Below are 17,650 nucleotides of genomic sequence, written 5' to 3' on the forward strand. Positions count from 1 at the left end.
TTAAATATGTTCAGGACCTGTTAGAACGTTAATAAAAAAATTATGCGCCGACTTCACTCGATTGTACCAAGCGTAGGGTTTCAGAAGCAAATGTATACGTATATATTGCCCGACGGTCGTATGCTGCCACATAACGGCTTGCCCCATATAACCATTTAGCGGGGGAAGTGGTCTATCGAAAATAAGCAAAGAAAAAAAGACACGGTACGAGCGTGATGGAAAGTAAGGATGCCCTTTGGATTAGATTTTCACGCTAGATTCTCTATATTGACTGCTCATGCCATGGGTGGTTGTGGGATAACAAACAAACACAAAAAATGTGACTCCGCTACTAGCTGTTGCGCTGCATTTCATACCGCGAAGTATGGGGAATTATCTTCTTTTTCTGAAACCAAGGAAGTGCGTGCATGTGTGAGTTGCCACCTCTGCTACATATATGTTTGGATCCATAGCCAAAAGAGCGGAAAGGGTGGACTGAATTGCGCACGCATAATGGACCAATACAAAATATTCATTCTTTCCCTACCATTGCTTATCACACCTTTTCTGTTAGTAAGAGTTATTATTGTTTGTGTTTTGATACAAATGAGATGACATATAAACTCAACATGCTGGGGATCACAGGCGTGCGAAGGCACTGAGCGAACGGTGAACACCCAATCATTAAGTAACCAAATGTGTTATTTCCGCCTTTGTGTGTGCCGTTGTTGAGAGCACTATGTTGTGCTTTAAGGGTACCACTGTATTTTTTCTCCTTTTCGCGTATGCTCATTTACTGATTTTAATTAGTTGCAGCAAAAGAAATATGAAGAACAGTGTTGCGCGCACTCAACCAGTGCGCAAGTATGAGAACTTTACTTTGGAGAATAACTTACCGTTGGCACTGGGGGCCAATTTTCACGATGACCCAATTTGTCGCGATACAAACAGAACTAGTCACACGTTACTGTTGCCACGGAATGTAGACTATGCCCCCCATACAGAGTACGTATTTAATGGAGGTGGCTTCAATCGGGAAAATAAGATGAGAACTATTGATGAAGAGTTTGTCGATGAGGACGAGCCTGTGTTTGATGGTTGGATGACAGTAAACTTTGATAACCCCGATGACGCGAAGGATCACGTTGTGTCCTTTCTTGCGTACTTTGTGGAAGATATTCCAGAAGGGACTGAGACTAAGATCGTGAGGAAGGTTTGCATTCGTTATTACACACAGGATAATAGCATATCTGTGCAAGAGGCGAAGCAACAAAACAGTGGTATTGTGCAATCGACCATTCTGTCCCGAAGACAAGTACCGAGAAGAATGGACAACATCAATGATATTGTTATGCTGGAAGACTTCCAAATAGGTGGAACAATTACGTTATTCAGCAGAGAGTATCATATTCTTGACATGGATGCGAGAAGCCGCCTTTATTATAAGAAGGTACTTGGTCAAACAGTGCCAGAACCGTTGCCGTGGCCAATTGAGATTGACAAATTCACTACAATGCAAGCTCAACTATCCAAAAGCACTCATCGTCTTGCTACATCTGAAGATATGGACCAGAAGCGTGCGATTGAACAACAACTGACTGGTATTTACACGAAGCATCCCACGGAAGATATTCTTACAGCTCAAAACTTCCTTCGTCATAACATAAATGAGCACCTGACATTTTTAGCCCTGTGGGACGATCGCGAAAGTCTTAGTGGCGACCTTCGCTTTGTTGTGATTCGTCTGTATCTAGAAAATAACACTGTGGAGATTATTGAGAGAAGACAAGAAAATTCCGGGCGAATGGGCAGTTCGGTGATTTTGGGCCGTCAGCGGGTTGCTCGCCCCGGTGCGGAAGGGAGCAAAATCCGTTTCCAGGAGCATACGTTTGGTGTTATATTAAAGCGGGACTTTCTTGTGGCAGAAGACATGAAAGTGGGAGAAACATATCATATTCACGGTCGACCCTATTTTATATACGATGCCGACGAAGCAACACGCCGTTACATGAAGAACGAACTTGGTATTGAACTCGCACCGTGTGTAGACATAAAGCCTATCCTTGCCTCCGACGAGAAAAAGCCAATAATATTCTTTCCTCCCCCACCAAACGGCTTTGGGAGCGAACGAGAAAACCGATCAAGTTGGCTAACTTTAAATCCAAGGCCGATGCGCCGTGATGTTGAAAAAATTGAAAAAGAAGAGGGCAGGGTCATGAATTTTTTGGCGGAGTTGGCCAATCCTTTGGTCCGCGGTGATGAGAAGAGGAGATTTGTTATATCCTTTTTTAGAGAAACTGATGAAATGTCTATTTATGAAAAACCCGAACGGAACTCAGGTTACCTTGCCGGGAGGTTTCTTGCAAAAGGTGTTTATCGGAAACCAATGCCAGATGGCTCAACTGTTCCCTATACGGCAGAGGACTTCCAGGTTGGGAAGGAGATTACAATACTTGAGCGTCCTTTTCGTCTCCTCGATATGAGTGAAGAGACGAAGAGGATACTTACCGTAACGGAGCAACTCCCTTCTGAGCAGCGGCTGAAGGAGTTACTTCTTTTATTCAAGCAGCAAATTCAGCTAAAATTTACTCGTGGCTACGAAGCCTACTGTACATTGGCTCCTAAGGGAGTATTGGGCTATCGTCAGGTTCGCGAATTCTTAAGGTCGTGTAGCTGTTCTATAACCGAGGACGAAGCACTCCTCCTCGTACACAACCTCGTTCCTTCTAGTGCCGGAGTGATTTCATTTAATGAGTTCATGGATTTGGTGAACATAACCTCTTCAGAACATATGGATGAAGCTTCACTGACGGTGCGCTCTGTAAAGAGCGTAAACATGACAAAAGACGAATCACTGAAGACAGTAGCTATCAAAACAGAGGACGTGAAACGAAGGAAACAGCTTGCAGTTGAGTTACGCCAAAAGTTGATCCAAAGGAAGGGTTCCGTACAGGAGCAGTTTCGCCTCATTGGTTGCCACAGCGCATCATCCCGGTTAAATCGAGATGTTTTCCGCCACTCACTGAACGAAGTAATGCACTTTAACGTTCCTAAGACGGACGAGGATATGCTTGTGTCACTCCTTTTCGATGGGAGAGCTGACGAAAACGGCGACATAACGTACAAGCAATTCCAAGAATTCCTTGAGGTTCAGGATGATATCTAGATTTTATTTTTCAAAAATTCTCCATCGTGGATGTGAACAAATACACGAATGATATTATGTTTTAAATTTTTATTCATTGATATGTATACTGGTGATGTTAGATTAGCTAGAGAGGAACTGCAACATAGGTAATCGAAACCGATACAGTAGTTTTTGTATTGAATGTTGGTAGCAGCGGTCGGTTGACTGTTTAATGGCTCAGTTTGTCGCATTTTTGTAATACTTCGTTGGTGCCATAGCTGCCTTATGTTCATTTGTCCTCTCTGCGTGTTGTTTCTTCAGACTAGTTGTATGAGGAATGCCCCATTGCTCTTGTTTGGAGCGGGTGGAACCCTCGGAGGGGTGAAAAAGATAGCCAGTCCTAAGACTATTCCGTACCACAATTGGGTGCTTTCAGAAAAGTCGAGGGTCCTATTAGACTCTATTCACCATCCTCTAGTCACAGAATACTTTCTTCGACTAAACATGAGGCGTGTGGGGCTTGAACAACAACAAGAGTGCGCTGACTTGGCTTCACTGCACACTAAAGTCGGGGACACTTCTTACAATCACGTGATGTGGAATATTCAGTACAGAGATGAACTGGACGTGTCGGAGAGGCTATCAGCCCATTTACTGAAGATTAATGACAACATAAAGTTGAAGGACCAACTTCATTCACATGAAACTCTGTCAGACGACGATCGGGATATATTACTCATGGTAGAAGAAGATGTCCGGGAGCTCGTTGAGAAGGTTCGTGACATGGATAGTGACGTGAATGCTGTCATGACGCGGCGTCTCAATTTGAGTGATGCTCTGGGATCATGTACCAACACATGGTCGCTTGAGGTTGCTGGAAAGGCTGGTGGCGAGGAGGCATCTCTATTTGCATCTGAGTTGCTCGAGATGTATAGGGCATACGCAACTGAAATAAGGCATTGGAGCGTTGATGTGGACGGTGGTGAAGGAGATGGCGAGCCCGTTAGTTCCGGTGGTCCTGCAGTCGGTGGAAATGGAATGAAAATTAAAGTTAAAGGGGAAGGGGTGTACCGCAATCTACGGCATGAGATTGGGGTTCACAAGGTTCAACGGGTACCCGTTACCGACCAAGATGGAAAGATGCAAACCTCTACAGCTGTGGTTACTCTGATGCCCGTGCTTGACCCAGTTTCTGTTGATGTTCACGAAAGGGATTGCAACATTGAATTCGTTCGGGGGTCAGGACCAGGGGGTCAGGGAATGCAAAGCAGTTCCAACGCCGTTTGTTTAACGCATAAACCATCTGGTATATCAGTCAAATGTCACCAGTCCCGGTCGGCTCTTGGAAATAAGGAACTTGCGCTACAGATGGTCGCCCAACAACTGTTGGTACGTCGTGTAAAGGACCAAAATTCTTCTCTTCATGAGACGTGGTGCAATCAATGGAGCAGTGGAGAGCGATCAGACAAAATGAGGACGTACAATTACCCACAAAACCGTGTCACTGATCATCGCCTCGGGAGGGATTACTCCTTGGGAACGTTTTTAGATGGCGGTGCTGGTCTGGTGGGATTGCACGATGACCTTAACGCAATCGATGATAGGCAACAACTTGTACGAGTGCTTTTGCAACATATTGAGAGCGACTTCAACTGTGTTACGTAAAGGAAAAAAAGTGACAGAGAGAAGACGTGGGTGCCTAGTTCTGTCAATCGGTACTGCGATCTTTATTCGAGTGAGCAACCCGTGTTACTCTAAACTGATGTACCTTTTTTCACCCTGCTTGGAGGTTAATAGTCCGATATAGTTATTGCTGGCTTTTTGTGCACTTTCATCTGCACCCTATTGAGTCTACTTGGAAACTATTAATAGCCAACAACCAGCTGAGGGATAACGGGTGACGAGTACTGGAACATTACAAGAAGCAACAGTATTTTCGATGGCACAGGAGGGATTGAAAGAGGTAACGGATTCTCCATATTTTCTTAAGAAGTGGCTTGCCTTTATCGATTACGCAGCCAATGACCTTTTCGGGGGCCCGCGGCCCCTCAAGGCAGCCCATGTCATCAATCTGCAGAAGGGCGGGACGCTTTTCTTTTGCTTGTGGTTGATGAAGAAGTCTGGTAACTACTCCGCAACGGCGATAACATATACCGCCCTTCATGGTGGATACGGTCTCTGCTGGTTACTGAAAGAGCTTGTTTTCCCAGATCCAAAGTGGCAAAAACACATCACGTTTGCAGGGGCTCTCACCATATTTGCCTCTGTTCTGGGACCCTACTGGTATATTGTATACAATGCAATTATGAGGAAGGCAGAGCGTTCTGAGGGTGCACTCTGCGCAGCAACTCTTGTATACTTAATTGGACTTGTAATGATGATGTGCAGTGACTGTCAAAAATACTTCGTGTTGAAGAAGAAGAAGGGTCTTATAACTGATGGTTTTTTCTCTCGTATTCGGCATCCTAATTACCTTGGGGAGATGATGATCTATGGCACGTTTGGCTTCATCTCGAATCATGTGGGGTCCTTTGGGGTTCTTGCGTGGGTTTGGGTAGGACTGTTTCTCCCTTTCATGATTCAAAAGGAGGCAAGCATGAGTCGCTACAGTGAATGGAGGGCGTACAAAAGCCGGACTGGTTTCTTGCTACCAAGTGTTCTTCCTCCGAAGCAGAAAACTACAACGGTAGAATGATGCAGCGCGAGCATTCGAAGTTAGTTCTTTTCTCCCATCAATATTAGTGGGGCTATGGTTCTATCCCATCTTCAGTGTGGTCGGCTGCGTTTTTTCCCTTTTATTTGGCGTGCTGTAGCTCGCGAAACCATCACTCCATCATTTGCCGGTTTTCACCCCACTTAGTTTAGGGGACGGAAATTGCTTGTGTTTCTTAAATTTCTTGGGCGGCTACCTCTCTTCACATCACCAGGCAATGCACGTGTATATTTAACTAAACGCTGTGCTTCACGCGGGGTTACCCCGACCTTAGAAATTGTGGTTATGTTTTTTCCACCTTCCTTTTGCCCTTCAGGAGTATCAAAGTTAGAGTGTGTTGTGTTGGTGCGACAGTGAAAAGACAAAAATAAAGGGCAATACACATCTCACAAACCGAGTTAACCGTGTACCAAAGGACGAGCAAGATGAGCTCACTATTGTCTGCAGCCGACGCGAAAGTTGCGGGGAAGGGTTATCCGCCAGCTGACAATTCCAAGACGTACACGGAAGTACCCCGGCACCAGGTGCCTGCTAAGGGACCTATCAGGTCTTTTTTGTCACTCGTTAGCACGGAGTTCGCCCTTAACACTATGGACACCACAGAGCGAGTTTTTACTGTTTTGCTTTGTGTGGCGTTTATCTCTTTAGTTCTTTGGTTGCTCAACCTTGTCTTTATTTCCTAGCCACGTGGACATTGAAGGAATTTTGGTGGTTGCCGCTCGCCGGGGCGCTGCCTCTGGAGCGGACCCAAACCTGTTGAAGGTCAAGTGTGGCGTATGTGCGTAGCGAATTGTTCTTGTTATGCCTGTGCATCCCTGGCCGCGTTATCCACTTTTCTTCTGTTACCCATTGCAGTGTAAAAAGATTTGTGCTTTGCGCTCGGTGCGTATGTATGTCCGCGATTCGTTGGTGTGGTGACTAGCGATGGGTTAATTTTTTACGCTCTTTCTTGTGAAAGGTTACTAGAAGTGCAGTGTGACCTCTATTCTCCCCCTTTAGTCATCCATTAGGTACATATTGCTTTTGAAAATTGAATCTGCATAGGCTACATTCCCCTCATGATTTCCCCCTTGGCATATCTCGGCTGGCTTTCCCCTCTGTTGATCTCTCTAAATCCTTTATAATGCTGTTGTTGCGACGCACGTATGTTGATTAGTTAGATGACGTACTGCCCCATTACGCGAAAGGAGTTGGAGAGGTACCTTCCGAACTTCGACCCTCTCCTTGACCCGCAAATTGGGGAATGGGTGCTTGTAACCCCGGAGCGTCGCTTTGCTATCCTTGGTCCACTCTTGCAGTTTGTCCAAGAACATGCGATTAAACCAATCTATCCATTTCTTGACAATAGTGAACCATCATCTGCCCCCGTGACGACCTTTAATTTTTACAAAGAAGACTCACCTAAAACACTGGGCGATCCATCTAAGGTGTTCCCCACGCTGAGTGAAGTGTGGCGGAGGTACCGCCGTCGTCGGTTCCACATTTCTGGCATGGACGAGGATGGAATCGGAGAGGAGGAGGAAAATGATGACACGATACTGTACCTAAATCCACGGGCCCTGTTGCTCACACCGTGTGCTCCAGCCGTGTTTGGGGGCTCTGATTTTATTGAAGGATTGGATAGGGAAGGTGAGCGGGTGGTGTTCGTAAACTGGAAAACAGGGGAGACTCGCACCGATAGCGGAGTGTTGAAACCGGCTCCGATTCCAGCATGGGCAGAAGATGTTGCGGAAAAGGCTGCCATGGAGTGGGAGTCATGGAAGAAATGTGTGATTCCTCCCTCATCAACCAGAGAGTGACATGGTGGGACTTCCTCTTCGTGGGGGAAATAACGGAGAATAGGGGAAGGAAGTTGGAGGTGGTACAAGTGCGCTGGTGCTACCGCGGGAAATGCGTCGGGCCCCACGTGACCGTCAGCCTTGTGAACCACACAGGCGGCGGCGAAGGTCAATGGATGTTGTTTGGGGGTTTGAAAAAGGTGATCAAAGAAAAGGGTGCTTATTTACATTGAATGAGGTTCCGTATCGTAGTTGGTCGTGTGGAAGGCGGACGCAAATTTTCTTCCACACCCCACTTGCTTTTTTGCACGGGGATTTAAGTGCACATGGAGCGGACTGGCACTGTGTTTGATTTTCCGGAGTTATTCTGTAACCGGTGCCACTATTTGGAATATCGTAACACGGTAGGTAACATTCTTTTCATTGGCTTTCTTGTATAGTGTTCGGGCCAATAACTTTCTTTGCAGGAAATGTGAACCAAACATTGGCTTCCATTGGTGGCCCTTGTGGTGGGAGTCTTTGGGAATGGTAATCTTACGCGAGCGTCCAGCCACTTGTTGTCTGCTAATATGGCACTAATATCGACTAACCGGATCCGAAGCAGCGGTGGGGCTTACTCCATGTGTTCCTGGTGCAGTTTCTGTGGCGTAACGTTGCACTATTTTTTGAAGGGGGTCAAGTTGAGGGATGGCGGCAAAGGGATGTGATGAACCAAGAACATTTGCTGCTCGCATTGTGTTGTTCCTAATCCGGCGTTGTAATTTCACGTTTATATTTTTTGCGGCGATGGAACTTTTTTTCTTGATGTCAGGCGTCATGAAAGATTGCTCTGTCGTCCATAGTCTGGTCTGGGAAGCAACTAAGGTGTTCCTGAGGAGCTTTCGTGTTCACTATTCGGGACAGCTGCACAACATTAGTTCTTGATCTTGTACATGCAACTTTCTTTTTATTTGCAAAAAGCAGACGAAGCCAGAGGGACATGAGACGCGCTTGTGTACATTTTGCCCGAGCCATCAAGGCAACACAAAACCTAACTCATTTGGAGGTCTTCACACAGCTTCAACTAGGTATCCACCCGCCGTTGAGTACTCAGCGTCAATTCCTTCAACAACACTTTGATGTGGAGATGGAGCGTCGAGGTATAACAGAGACAAAACTCTTAGCTATGGATGGGCACCTCTGTACTCAGCTACTCCGTCAGTTGTTGTTTGAGCGGTATCTATCAGTTCCGTTTCGTCTTTTCACCTTTGATTTGGAGTTTACGGGGCCGCCTGTGTTTGGACCTGATGGCCCTACCGAGGATATCATGGAGTTTGGGTTTTATTCTCCAGCTCATGACAAAGTGTTTTCGTGTCTCGTTCGGCCGAGCAATGGTCGCTGTGTTTCTCCCGAGGTAACAACTCTAACGCACATAACTCAGAAGATGCTAGAGGAAGACGGTCTTCCCTTTCGAGATGCTTGGGCAAAGGTGCTTGATTTTCTTAATACACCGGAGCCCCAGGAGCTCCCCGGTGCTGAGAAGCGGCTGCTTGTGCTCAGTCACGGAGGAAAATTGGCTGACGTTTCCTTGATCAAGTGGACTCTGGAAGCGTCGGATATGGAGCTCCCTTCAAACATTATTTTTGGTGACACGTTTCATTTGATTCGCGACGCCCATCGTCGTCGGCCGGTGACATTGGATAAGCACCCACCCACTTGGGGCCTCAGTGACCTTGTGCAGTGGTTGCGGATACCCCCAACGCTTCCTGCCCACCGCGCAGGTAACGATGCGAAGATGACATGGGACGCCTTGTATCACACGCTGGAGCGCTATGGTGACGAGGATTTGACACCGCGTGAACAACTTGTCTCACGGTTCTTTGATGTGGAAGCCAAACAAGTGATGAGTCAAGCCGGAATACGCAGTCATGCGCAGCCTGATGGGACGTTGGAAAATGATACCAGTTACATGGAAGCTTCTGTTAGCGACTCCCTCGACCTTGACTTTGATGAGATATTTACCCCTGACGGAAAGCAGCGACCTGAAGTGTCAGAAGACCGTACGGACGATGTTCCTGACGGTTCGAAAGGAGAGAGTCACAGTGGTGCATCCCGCGGAAAGGTGCGAAGTGGAAAACGTAACGGTAGGAGCAGTTCCAGCGGCGGGGATCGTGGAGAGGAGTTCATCATTTAGTCTTTTTTTCTGAGTTATCCTTTCAATGGTTTAAAGTAGATCGTGCTCTGACTCTTATTTTTGCCACCGAGCCGTTTCGGTGTGCCCGAAGGGAGAGTCCTTTAACTTTTGCTCCAGGTTATCCACGCTGTGGAATTTCTCATGGATTTACATCATCAGCATTCAACGAAGGAGCACGTGACCATTGCTGCCGAGGCGTAACAATATGTCAGGAAAGAAGAGTATTGTACAATCATTCATGAAAATAATTACATATATATATATATATATATATATGCAGACATTAGTTGGTGCGAAAAACAACGACACACACATATTCACATAAGACAGTACAATTCACTCCCAAGGTCTGGTTTTTTGTGCTCTTTTTTCACCAATGTCACCGAACCTTCTGTGCACCGTTTTTTTTTTTTCTGTGATGCAATTAATTTTGTACTTAGATAGTAGGGAGTTGCAAAATACAATTCTTGCTGTCAACTCGTTTTGTGGTTTTGTTCCAGACGTACGTATTACAATTCGTTGCTCATATTGGCGTGAGTCAGGCATAACGCCCCCCCCCCCCCCAAAAAAAAAAAAAAGAAGACGATATATTTGTTAGCTTTGCATATAAGGTTAGCATCGGCTCCACCACGTCGAAACAGTCGAAATGTCTTTTAGAGAGCTTCGTTCCTTTGCAGAGACGATGCGGTTGTTGGGCTACCCCAACCTAATCAGTATGGAGTCATTCCGAAATCCCAATGTGGAGTTGGTGGCGGATTGTCTCTTTTGGCTCATTAAACGCTACGAGCCATCCGCGGAAATTGTGTACGAAATAGAACGTGAAGCCGATCGAGTGTTTTTCTTCAAACAAGTATGCGAGGTGGCTTTGGCCAAGGGGAGGGTGAAGTTGAACATAAAGAAATTATACCAATCTGACGGGAACGCTGTGCAGGAAATGCTTATCTTAGCGAATGTACTGAAGAAGGCTATGAATACGACCGGGCTGGAGGAAATTGATCATGCTACGTTGCAGCAGGTGATTGCGCAGAGGAATGTGCAGGATGCCAAACGTGTGCAGCAACTTTGCAGTGATTTGACGAACGATGGAAGTTCGCTCTTTTTTCTCATCGAAGAGGAAACAGGTCAGAGGGGGGAACGACAACGCGTTCTATCGCGAGCTACAGAGGTAGGTGAATTTGAGCGCCGGCTCCGTGAAGTACTGAAGGATGTGACCACACAAGTGGAGCAACTGCAGGCATCTATTGCGAACCTCAGTGCAGACGAGACAACGCTCGAGCAGAAGATTGAGAGCAAAAAAACCCAGTTAGAGCGAACGCAGAAGCGCCTAAAGTCCCTGAACGCTGTTCGCCCCGCTTTCATGGAAGAGTATGAAAAACATGAGGGCGATATGCACTCGCAGTTTGTCATATACCTTGAGCAGTACCGTAACTTGGAGTACCTCGAACACGAACTCGCGAAATTCAATGCTGCGGAGGATGCCTTACTGGAGGAACATGAAACAAAGCTGCGGGTGATGCGTGAACGGCTGCGCAGGGAGGAATTAAACGCCCTTCGAGGGGAAGCGGGCCGCAAACGTGGTAGTCGCTCTGAAAACGACGGGGCGCCAAAGATTGGTGGACAAGGTAATGGTCCTGAAGGTAATGGAAGTTCTGCTGGCCCCCGCGTTCCTAAAGCGAGTGGAAACATGCGCGATGCTGCTTTAGAAGGCAGCAGTGGAAGTGACTCGAGCGGTGATTCGCAAGAAGAGGAACATATACGCCCACAAGGAGCTTTGGGCCGACCGCGTCCCACAGCAGGACCTTCCGCCAACCCACCACCGCGTGCCGGCCCAGATGGCTACGATGACTCCAATGCAGGTGGGAGGTCGGTGCGGCCGGGATTATCAGTTCGAGGAAGTTCTCCACCAGACCGCAATATGCGTGGACCGCCACCTGGTGGTGCTGGTGGAGGCGGTATGAGTGATGTTGACAGTGACTCTTCTGATGATGACGATGATGATGATGACGACTCTGACATCGATACTTCAGAGATTAGCATCGGTAGTGACGATTCAGGTTCGGAAAGCAGCAGCGACCTCTAGTCAACCTACTTCTCACCACTGCTTAATTTTTTTTTCTTTGATTCCACCGTGCTGCCGTCTTTTCCACGTGGTTGTGCAATGGTGTGATTGAATGTAATAGAGATGCAGGAATGTCGGTTCATTGTGCGAGTGCCTCGCGCTTGAGGGGTAGCACTGGTATATTTGAGACGTGATGTATGAGGGCTCCATGCACTGTGTCGCTTCATGCTGTCACTGCATGCGCACAGGAACCCTCCGCGTTATCTCTCCCTTTATATATATATATATATATATATATATATTAACTCCAAGAGGGGGAAAAAATGACACCACCATTTCTCCGTATGATCATACATGTCTGCGTTCTTCGTGTGTTTTCTTGTTGTTGTTATCTAATCCCTTTGCTTGAAGGCGACGGCGGTTGCCACTCCAACACTGTGAACTTGTTCGAAAGGGATGACGAGCTCATGAGAGATGTTGAAAACAGTCAGTTGGCTTTTCAATGTTTTTTTTTTGTCCCCCTGTTGCTCCAACTCCGTGGTAGAAAGCGTGGGAGTAAAGTAATTTAGTGAGGCAACAGTACAGTTGGAGAGGGGCCCCTTCCGAATGCACGCATTGTATTTACCTGCAGAAGGAACGCTACTGACTTTGCGCAGGAGGTTTTGAGAGAGAAAAAAAGGCGCAAGAAGGTGGAGAAACAAAGATTTCAAATGAACCACAAGCAAAAAAAAAAATAATAATATATATAGAGAGAGAATGGAAGGAAAGGTGAAGTTGAATGAAAAAAAGTAGGGAGAGAAAACAAAAAAGAACAGGCGAAAGATGCAGGAAAAAAAAAATGAGAATGTGAAAGAGAGAAGTTGAGGGTAGTGTGAAGGGGTTATTGAGGGTGAAGAAGCTGTTCAAATGCTGCTTTAACTCTTTTTTTCTAAAAAAATTCTCCATTCACTTGTTCGTGCATATGCTTGAGAGTAAGGAGCGTACACGCTGCATAGGTATATTACGCTTTCCTTTATTCTTTTAATCTCTTGTACCGTTTTAAAGTTATGCTTGTAAATACTGTTTACTTCTTCTATTTCCGTTACTGCTGATGTTATTCTTGGTGTTCTGGTGTGTACGGGGTGTAGTGTGCAATATCCTAAGCGAAGGGTAAGATTTATTTGGGGAATCCCTTGAACTACTGCAGTGTTCCACTTCAGAGCAATAAAAGGAGTTATCTTCCTACACGAAAGGGAAAACAACAATTAGAAGGCCGATCCAAAAAAAAACAAACAAACAAACAAAGAAAGAACCAGCAATAACAACACGGGAATAGACATAGTGCAAGTATATCAGGAAATATACAAGGGAGAGTCGTAAAAAAAAAAAAAAGTAAATAAACATAAATAAAAATGCAGGCTTCCTCGACGGCTGACTGCGTTGCCACATTCAAGCTTGTTCTTGTTGGTGATGGTGGTACGGGTAAGACAACTTTTGTGAAACGCCACTTAACGGGTGAGTTCGAGAAGCGGTACGTCGCGACGGTCGGTGTTGATGTCCATCCGCTCACTTTCCACACCAATCGGGGGAAGATTTGCTTCAACTGCTGGGACACTGCTGGTCAGGAGAAGTTTGGTGGTCTGCGTGACGGCTACTATATTGAGGGCCAATGTGCCATCATTATGTTTGATGTCACAAGCCGCAATACGTATAAGAATGTACCCAACTGGCACCGTGACATCACGCGCGTGTGCGACAACATTCCAATTGTCCTGGTAGGTAACAAAGTAGACTGTGCAGAGCGCCAGGTGAAAGCAAAGATGATTACGTTCCACCGCAAGAAGGGACTTCAATACTACGATATCTCGGCCAAATCTAACTACAACTTCGAAAAACCGTTCCTGTGGCTCGCAAAGAAGCTTGCGAATGATCCCAACCTCACTCTTGTGGAGGCACCGATGCTCGACCCCAACGTGCAGCCGCTCACTGCTGAACAGTTGCAGGCACTTCAGGAGGAGGCCCGCGCAGTGGAAAATGTTGTACTGCCGATGGGCGAGGACGACTAGAGACGGCACACCTCTCATCACTGAACTGAGTTAACTCGCGTGGAATGAATTTGTGTAAGTCGATGTATGGAAGGAACGGGTTGGTGTAATGCAAGGTTGATGGAGGAAGGAAACGGAAAGCGATATGAAGTAAGCGCGCCATCAAAAAAAAAAAAGAAGAGGAGGAAAGAAAAGAAAAAAAGAGAAGAGAAAAAGGGAAGGAGGGAGGGAACAGAAAGTAATTATAAATGAAAAGAATGGTAATAAGGAGAAGGTCAATTAACTGTAATGCAGAGAGGAAATGAAGATGCTCGGAAAAGGCACAATTTATCAAAAAAGAAAAAAGAAAAAAGAGCAGATGATAAAGATGGGCAGGCGGGATTTATTAGAGACCAAATGGATCGGGAGGAACAGCACTGAGAGATATACAAAGGGGGGACAAATCAGCCTTCATATGAATATGTGCGTGCGTCTGTGTGTATTTCCTTACTTTTATTATTCGAGAGATGGAAATGTAAGCGATACACTCGACCAGGTTTCCAACCCAAGCCAATGCATATGGGCAGTTATATCCCTTTCCGGAGTTTGCGTGTTTAATCATTTGTATACGCGTAGCAGAAGGTTAGAAGAAGGATTGCACATGTGGGATAGATAAGATGGCGGAGATGGGCGCCTCCCATCAGAAGGAGATATGTTACATGGGAGGGGAATGAAGGGTAGTAGGAATGCGGTTCATTTTTTTTTTCTGTTTTGTGTGGAGGTACTTGAAGTGTACGCCGTTACATATCTTGGGCGGGAACACCGTATCAAACCCCGCAGCATGTTGAATTATCACTACGGAACGAACCTTGTACCTTCAGTGCGATACTTCTCATGAAAACTAGAGTTGAATGGGAGCCACTTCAGCCACGTTACCCCACTGAAAATCCGCCACATCACGCGACAGGAAAATACATGCGAGCGCCGCACCTTCTCCCTTTGTTTCTCTCAACGTTTTGCCCCTATACTCGTCGTTTGCAACGTCATTTCATTTCGTTTCATTTGTCTTTTTTTTTTTCTTTTGTTCCCGTTCTGTTTGTGTTGTGGTGTTCTCCACTTCCCTCTGCTTCCATTCTGACTGTCCCGTCGCTGCTACAAGAGGCGCGTTATTGTTGCACGCAGGTGCATATTTTATGTGCCCGAGGAGCAGCGGTAAATGAAGAGGAAGAAGCGCAGCAAGCGTATCACTCAATAATTAGACGGCGCTATTGGAGTGGGGGTAAGGGACTATAACGCATTTCAAGTCCACACAGTAATGTCGTACACATTTTTGTATTACGATCATCGAGAAAAAAAAGTGATGAAGGAACACTGTGGGCTGTGAATATAGATGCTAATGACGACCTCCTTCGTGTATTAGTGGGTTCGTCACGCACTAGGGGTTCTTCGTTATGTTTCTGCTTGACATTCGAGCACTAACCATCGTAAGATGGTAGACACACGCTCATCACATCTTACTCTTACTTCATCTTTTATGAGTTACAGTGTTCATTTGTTGTAGGCTCGCAACCAAGAGCAGACATCACCATATTAAAGAGAATTTGCAATGTCTGAGGCTCTGATTGACGAGGAAAATTTCGTTCCACCGACGGCGCGGGTTGGGTTGCCCATAGTACGGACACATCACCGTTTCCTTTTGCGCCACCGCCACTTTGTTCATCAGTACGCTGCCATGTACAGAGCACGGCTGGAAGCACTGGAGAGGCGTGTTCTCAAGGCGGTAAGTGCCAAAGTCGCTGCTGGAAATGTTGTTGGCACTTTTCCTCAAAGGTCTCGCGTGCTGGAACTTGGCATAGGGGAGCGGGCGCTTTGTGTAGGGGTAGCGTACAAGGAGGCGCGTCTGCTTCCACGCTTCTTGGACGAATACCAGAAAGAGTTGGTGCGCATTGATGCTGGTGAGGAGGAAGACTCGTATGGGGGTTCTGAAGCTGTCTCGTGTTCTGTCCCTCTGCGTGCAAATAGTCGGGGAATAAACCCTACACCTGGAACTTGTTGTGAAGGTGATGCACGTAATCAGTCTCACTTATTTAACATATGTGGTGAGGATGATGAGGTATTCATGGAGGACGACAGCGGTCGCGTGCGTTTGGAGGGTATCCCCGCCGCGGTTGTTTGCACGGGATTAGTACTGGGCGTGGATGGCACGTTGCTTGAGAACGGGTGTCTTTCTGTGAATTGTTACGCTATAGGAGATTTGCGGGAAGTGTATGTTCCTCGTACATTGCCGACCGTGTCGTCTCCTATGCCCTGCTACGTTGGCTTTGTTTGTGGTCTTGAACTGTGCTCTGCGCAGACACAAACCGATGCAGCAACGAACGGTCGAGCAATGATCGAACTTCTTGTGGATTACCTTAGCGGCGCCTTGGGAAGCACTGGGAAGGTTGTGCAACCGTCGTACATATCCCGCTTGGTGATTGGCGGAAACAGCATAGCCCCCACCGACGAACTTCGGTTAAAGAGGAAAGTGAAGCTTGACCCTTCGGATCATGTGAAACTCAGCGATGACAAGCAAAACAACGGCACGGTGACCTCTGCTTCGCTTATGCGAGAGTTAGACGCGATACTTGCTCGCCTAGCGGACTCCATTGAGGTTGAGTTGATGCCAGGCGATAACGACATGACAAACGCCTTCCATCCACAACAACCTATACACCCACTGTTGCTGCCAGAGGCGGCGCGCCGTTCCTCCATAGGTTTTGTGACAAATCCATATGAATTTGTTGCGTTCCCCAGCGATGATGAGGAAAATCATGTAGAAAGGAGCGGCGCCGATGCGACAGAGGGTGGGACGATATTTTTTGTCTCTTCCGGCAGCAATTTGAATTGTGTCAACCGTGAGACACGATTTGACTCCCGTCTTGATGCTATGTCTTTGATTCTTCAGAGTGGATGCGCCTGCCCCACAGCACCGAACACTGTATTTAGCTACCCCTTCACAGATACCGATCCCTTCGTTTTCCCCAAGGCTCCCCACTGTTTCGTGTGTTGTGATCAGCCGGAGTGGGAAACGCGTTGGGAGCCGCTTGCCACGTTCGACCCAACGCGTGATACCAACGGTTGCGGTATCCTCCTGAACGAAGAGATGGAAGGTCAGTCCCAGGAAATTGAGAGCGATGGGGCTGGTGTGCGACTCGTTTGTGTACCGACTTTCGCTCAGACAGGTAAGCTAGTACTCGTGGATGTTAATTCTCCAACACTAGAAACTACTTATGTTGACTTTGCGTCAGGGCTGTGCAACCCACGTTAATATGCACCTACCAGTAGCATCACGTGAAAAGGCGTGTTGTTGTGTTTGTCCGTGTGAATAAGCCGATGCAGTAAGTGTGGTGGAGGCGGCATCTCATACAGCTCTGTCATATAACACGCAACCACACCCACATTTACTCAGAGGTAATTGCGTCTAATGGAGGGGGCGTAAAGAGGAATTAAGCAACGCTACCGGAAGAAATGGCCATGCAAGTTCTTTTGGTCTGTGCGCTCCTCTACTTAGCTTTCTTCTTAATATTTCGTCCCTTTTTTTTTTCTCTTCCGTTCATTCTTCTGCTTTTGTGACCGTGTGTGACGCTGCAGATGAGCGTCTGGTCTGCGGGGGAGACCGTAGCACAGCATTGTGTGATTTGGCCGTTTTTATAAACTGGTAATTCAGGGAGTTATGCTCCTGGGTTGCGGCTCGGTGCGGGTTTCCACTTCTTTTCTACCTCATTTGTTTCACAAACTCCTATTCATTTTTCTTTCTGGAAATCGTTTTTTTTTTTAAA

General features: G+C 46.6%; 11 protein-coding genes across 11 annotated transcripts; all 11 read left to right on the plus strand.

Moving 5' to 3' along the window:
- Positions 1-228: 228 nt before the first annotated feature.
- On the plus strand, positions 229-594 carry TbgDal_III760 (hypothetical protein, unlikely; the record flags this gene model as incomplete). Its single annotated transcript, XM_011773728.1, has 1 exon — positions 229-594. The coding sequence occupies one exon, from the start codon at positions 229-231 to the stop codon at positions 592-594; it is 366 nt and encodes a 121-aa protein (XP_011772030.1).
- A 124-nt stretch (positions 595-718) lies between these two features.
- Positions 719-3,145, plus strand: TbgDal_III770 (hypothetical protein, conserved; the record flags this gene model as incomplete). Its single annotated transcript, XM_011773729.1, has 1 exon — positions 719-3,145. The coding sequence occupies one exon, from the start codon at positions 719-721 to the stop codon at positions 3,143-3,145; it is 2,427 nt and encodes an 808-aa protein (XP_011772031.1).
- Positions 3,146-3,391: 246 nt separating this feature from the next.
- Positions 3,392-4,771, plus strand: TbgDal_III780 (peptide chain release factor 1, putative; the record flags this gene model as incomplete). The annotated part of the gene is made up of 1 exon (XM_011773730.1): positions 3,392-4,771. One exon carries the CDS (start codon positions 3,392-3,394, stop codon positions 4,769-4,771), a length of 1,380 nt encoding a protein of 459 aa, XP_011772032.1.
- Positions 4,772-5,045: 274 nt separating this feature from the next.
- On the plus strand, positions 5,046-5,801 carry TbgDal_III790 (hypothetical protein, conserved; the record flags this gene model as incomplete). The annotated part of the gene is made up of 1 exon (XM_011773731.1): positions 5,046-5,801. One exon carries the CDS (start codon positions 5,046-5,048, stop codon positions 5,799-5,801), a length of 756 nt encoding a protein of 251 aa, XP_011772033.1.
- Positions 5,802-6,979: 1,178 nt separating this feature from the next.
- Positions 6,980-7,618, plus strand: TbgDal_III800 (hypothetical protein, conserved; the record flags this gene model as incomplete). Its single annotated transcript, XM_011773732.1, has 1 exon — positions 6,980-7,618. The coding sequence occupies one exon, from the start codon at positions 6,980-6,982 to the stop codon at positions 7,616-7,618; it is 639 nt and encodes a 212-aa protein (XP_011772034.1).
- Positions 7,619-8,576: 958 nt separating this feature from the next.
- On the plus strand, positions 8,577-9,770 carry TbgDal_III810 (hypothetical protein, conserved; the record flags this gene model as incomplete). The annotated part of the gene is made up of 1 exon (XM_011773733.1): positions 8,577-9,770. One exon carries the CDS (start codon positions 8,577-8,579, stop codon positions 9,768-9,770), a length of 1,194 nt encoding a protein of 397 aa, XP_011772035.1.
- Positions 9,771-10,416: 646 nt separating this feature from the next.
- TbgDal_III820 (hypothetical protein, conserved) lies at positions 10,417-11,850 on the plus strand (the record flags this gene model as incomplete). Its single annotated transcript, XM_011773734.1, has 1 exon — positions 10,417-11,850. The coding sequence occupies one exon, from the start codon at positions 10,417-10,419 to the stop codon at positions 11,848-11,850; it is 1,434 nt and encodes a 477-aa protein (XP_011772036.1).
- Positions 11,851-13,220: 1,370 nt separating this feature from the next.
- On the plus strand, positions 13,221-13,874 carry TbgDal_III830 (GTP-binding nuclear protein rtb2, putative; the record flags this gene model as incomplete). Its single annotated transcript, XM_011773735.1, has 1 exon — positions 13,221-13,874. The coding sequence occupies one exon, from the start codon at positions 13,221-13,223 to the stop codon at positions 13,872-13,874; it is 654 nt and encodes a 217-aa protein (XP_011772037.1).
- Positions 13,875-14,154: 280 nt separating this feature from the next.
- Positions 14,155-14,508, plus strand: TbgDal_III840 (hypothetical protein, unlikely; the record flags this gene model as incomplete). Its single annotated transcript, XM_011773736.1, has 1 exon — positions 14,155-14,508. The coding sequence occupies one exon, from the start codon at positions 14,155-14,157 to the stop codon at positions 14,506-14,508; it is 354 nt and encodes a 117-aa protein (XP_011772038.1).
- A 218-nt stretch (positions 14,509-14,726) lies between these two features.
- On the plus strand, positions 14,727-15,125 carry TbgDal_III850 (hypothetical protein, unlikely; the record flags this gene model as incomplete). The annotated part of the gene is made up of 1 exon (XM_011773737.1): positions 14,727-15,125. One exon carries the CDS (start codon positions 14,727-14,729, stop codon positions 15,123-15,125), a length of 399 nt encoding a protein of 132 aa, XP_011772039.1.
- Positions 15,126-15,438: 313 nt separating this feature from the next.
- On the plus strand, positions 15,439-17,139 carry TbgDal_III860 (DNA polymerase delta subunit 2, putative; the record flags this gene model as incomplete). Its single annotated transcript, XM_011773738.1, has 1 exon — positions 15,439-17,139. The coding sequence occupies one exon, from the start codon at positions 15,439-15,441 to the stop codon at positions 17,137-17,139; it is 1,701 nt and encodes a 566-aa protein (XP_011772040.1).
- Between the last annotated feature and the right edge of the window lie 511 nt (positions 17,140-17,650).

The sequence above is a fragment of the Trypanosoma brucei genome, chromosome 3, assembly GCF_000210295.1.
Source record: "Trypanosoma brucei gambiense DAL972 chromosome 3, complete sequence".
Taxonomy (NCBI): domain Eukaryota; phylum Euglenozoa; class Kinetoplastea; order Trypanosomatida; family Trypanosomatidae; genus Trypanosoma; species Trypanosoma brucei.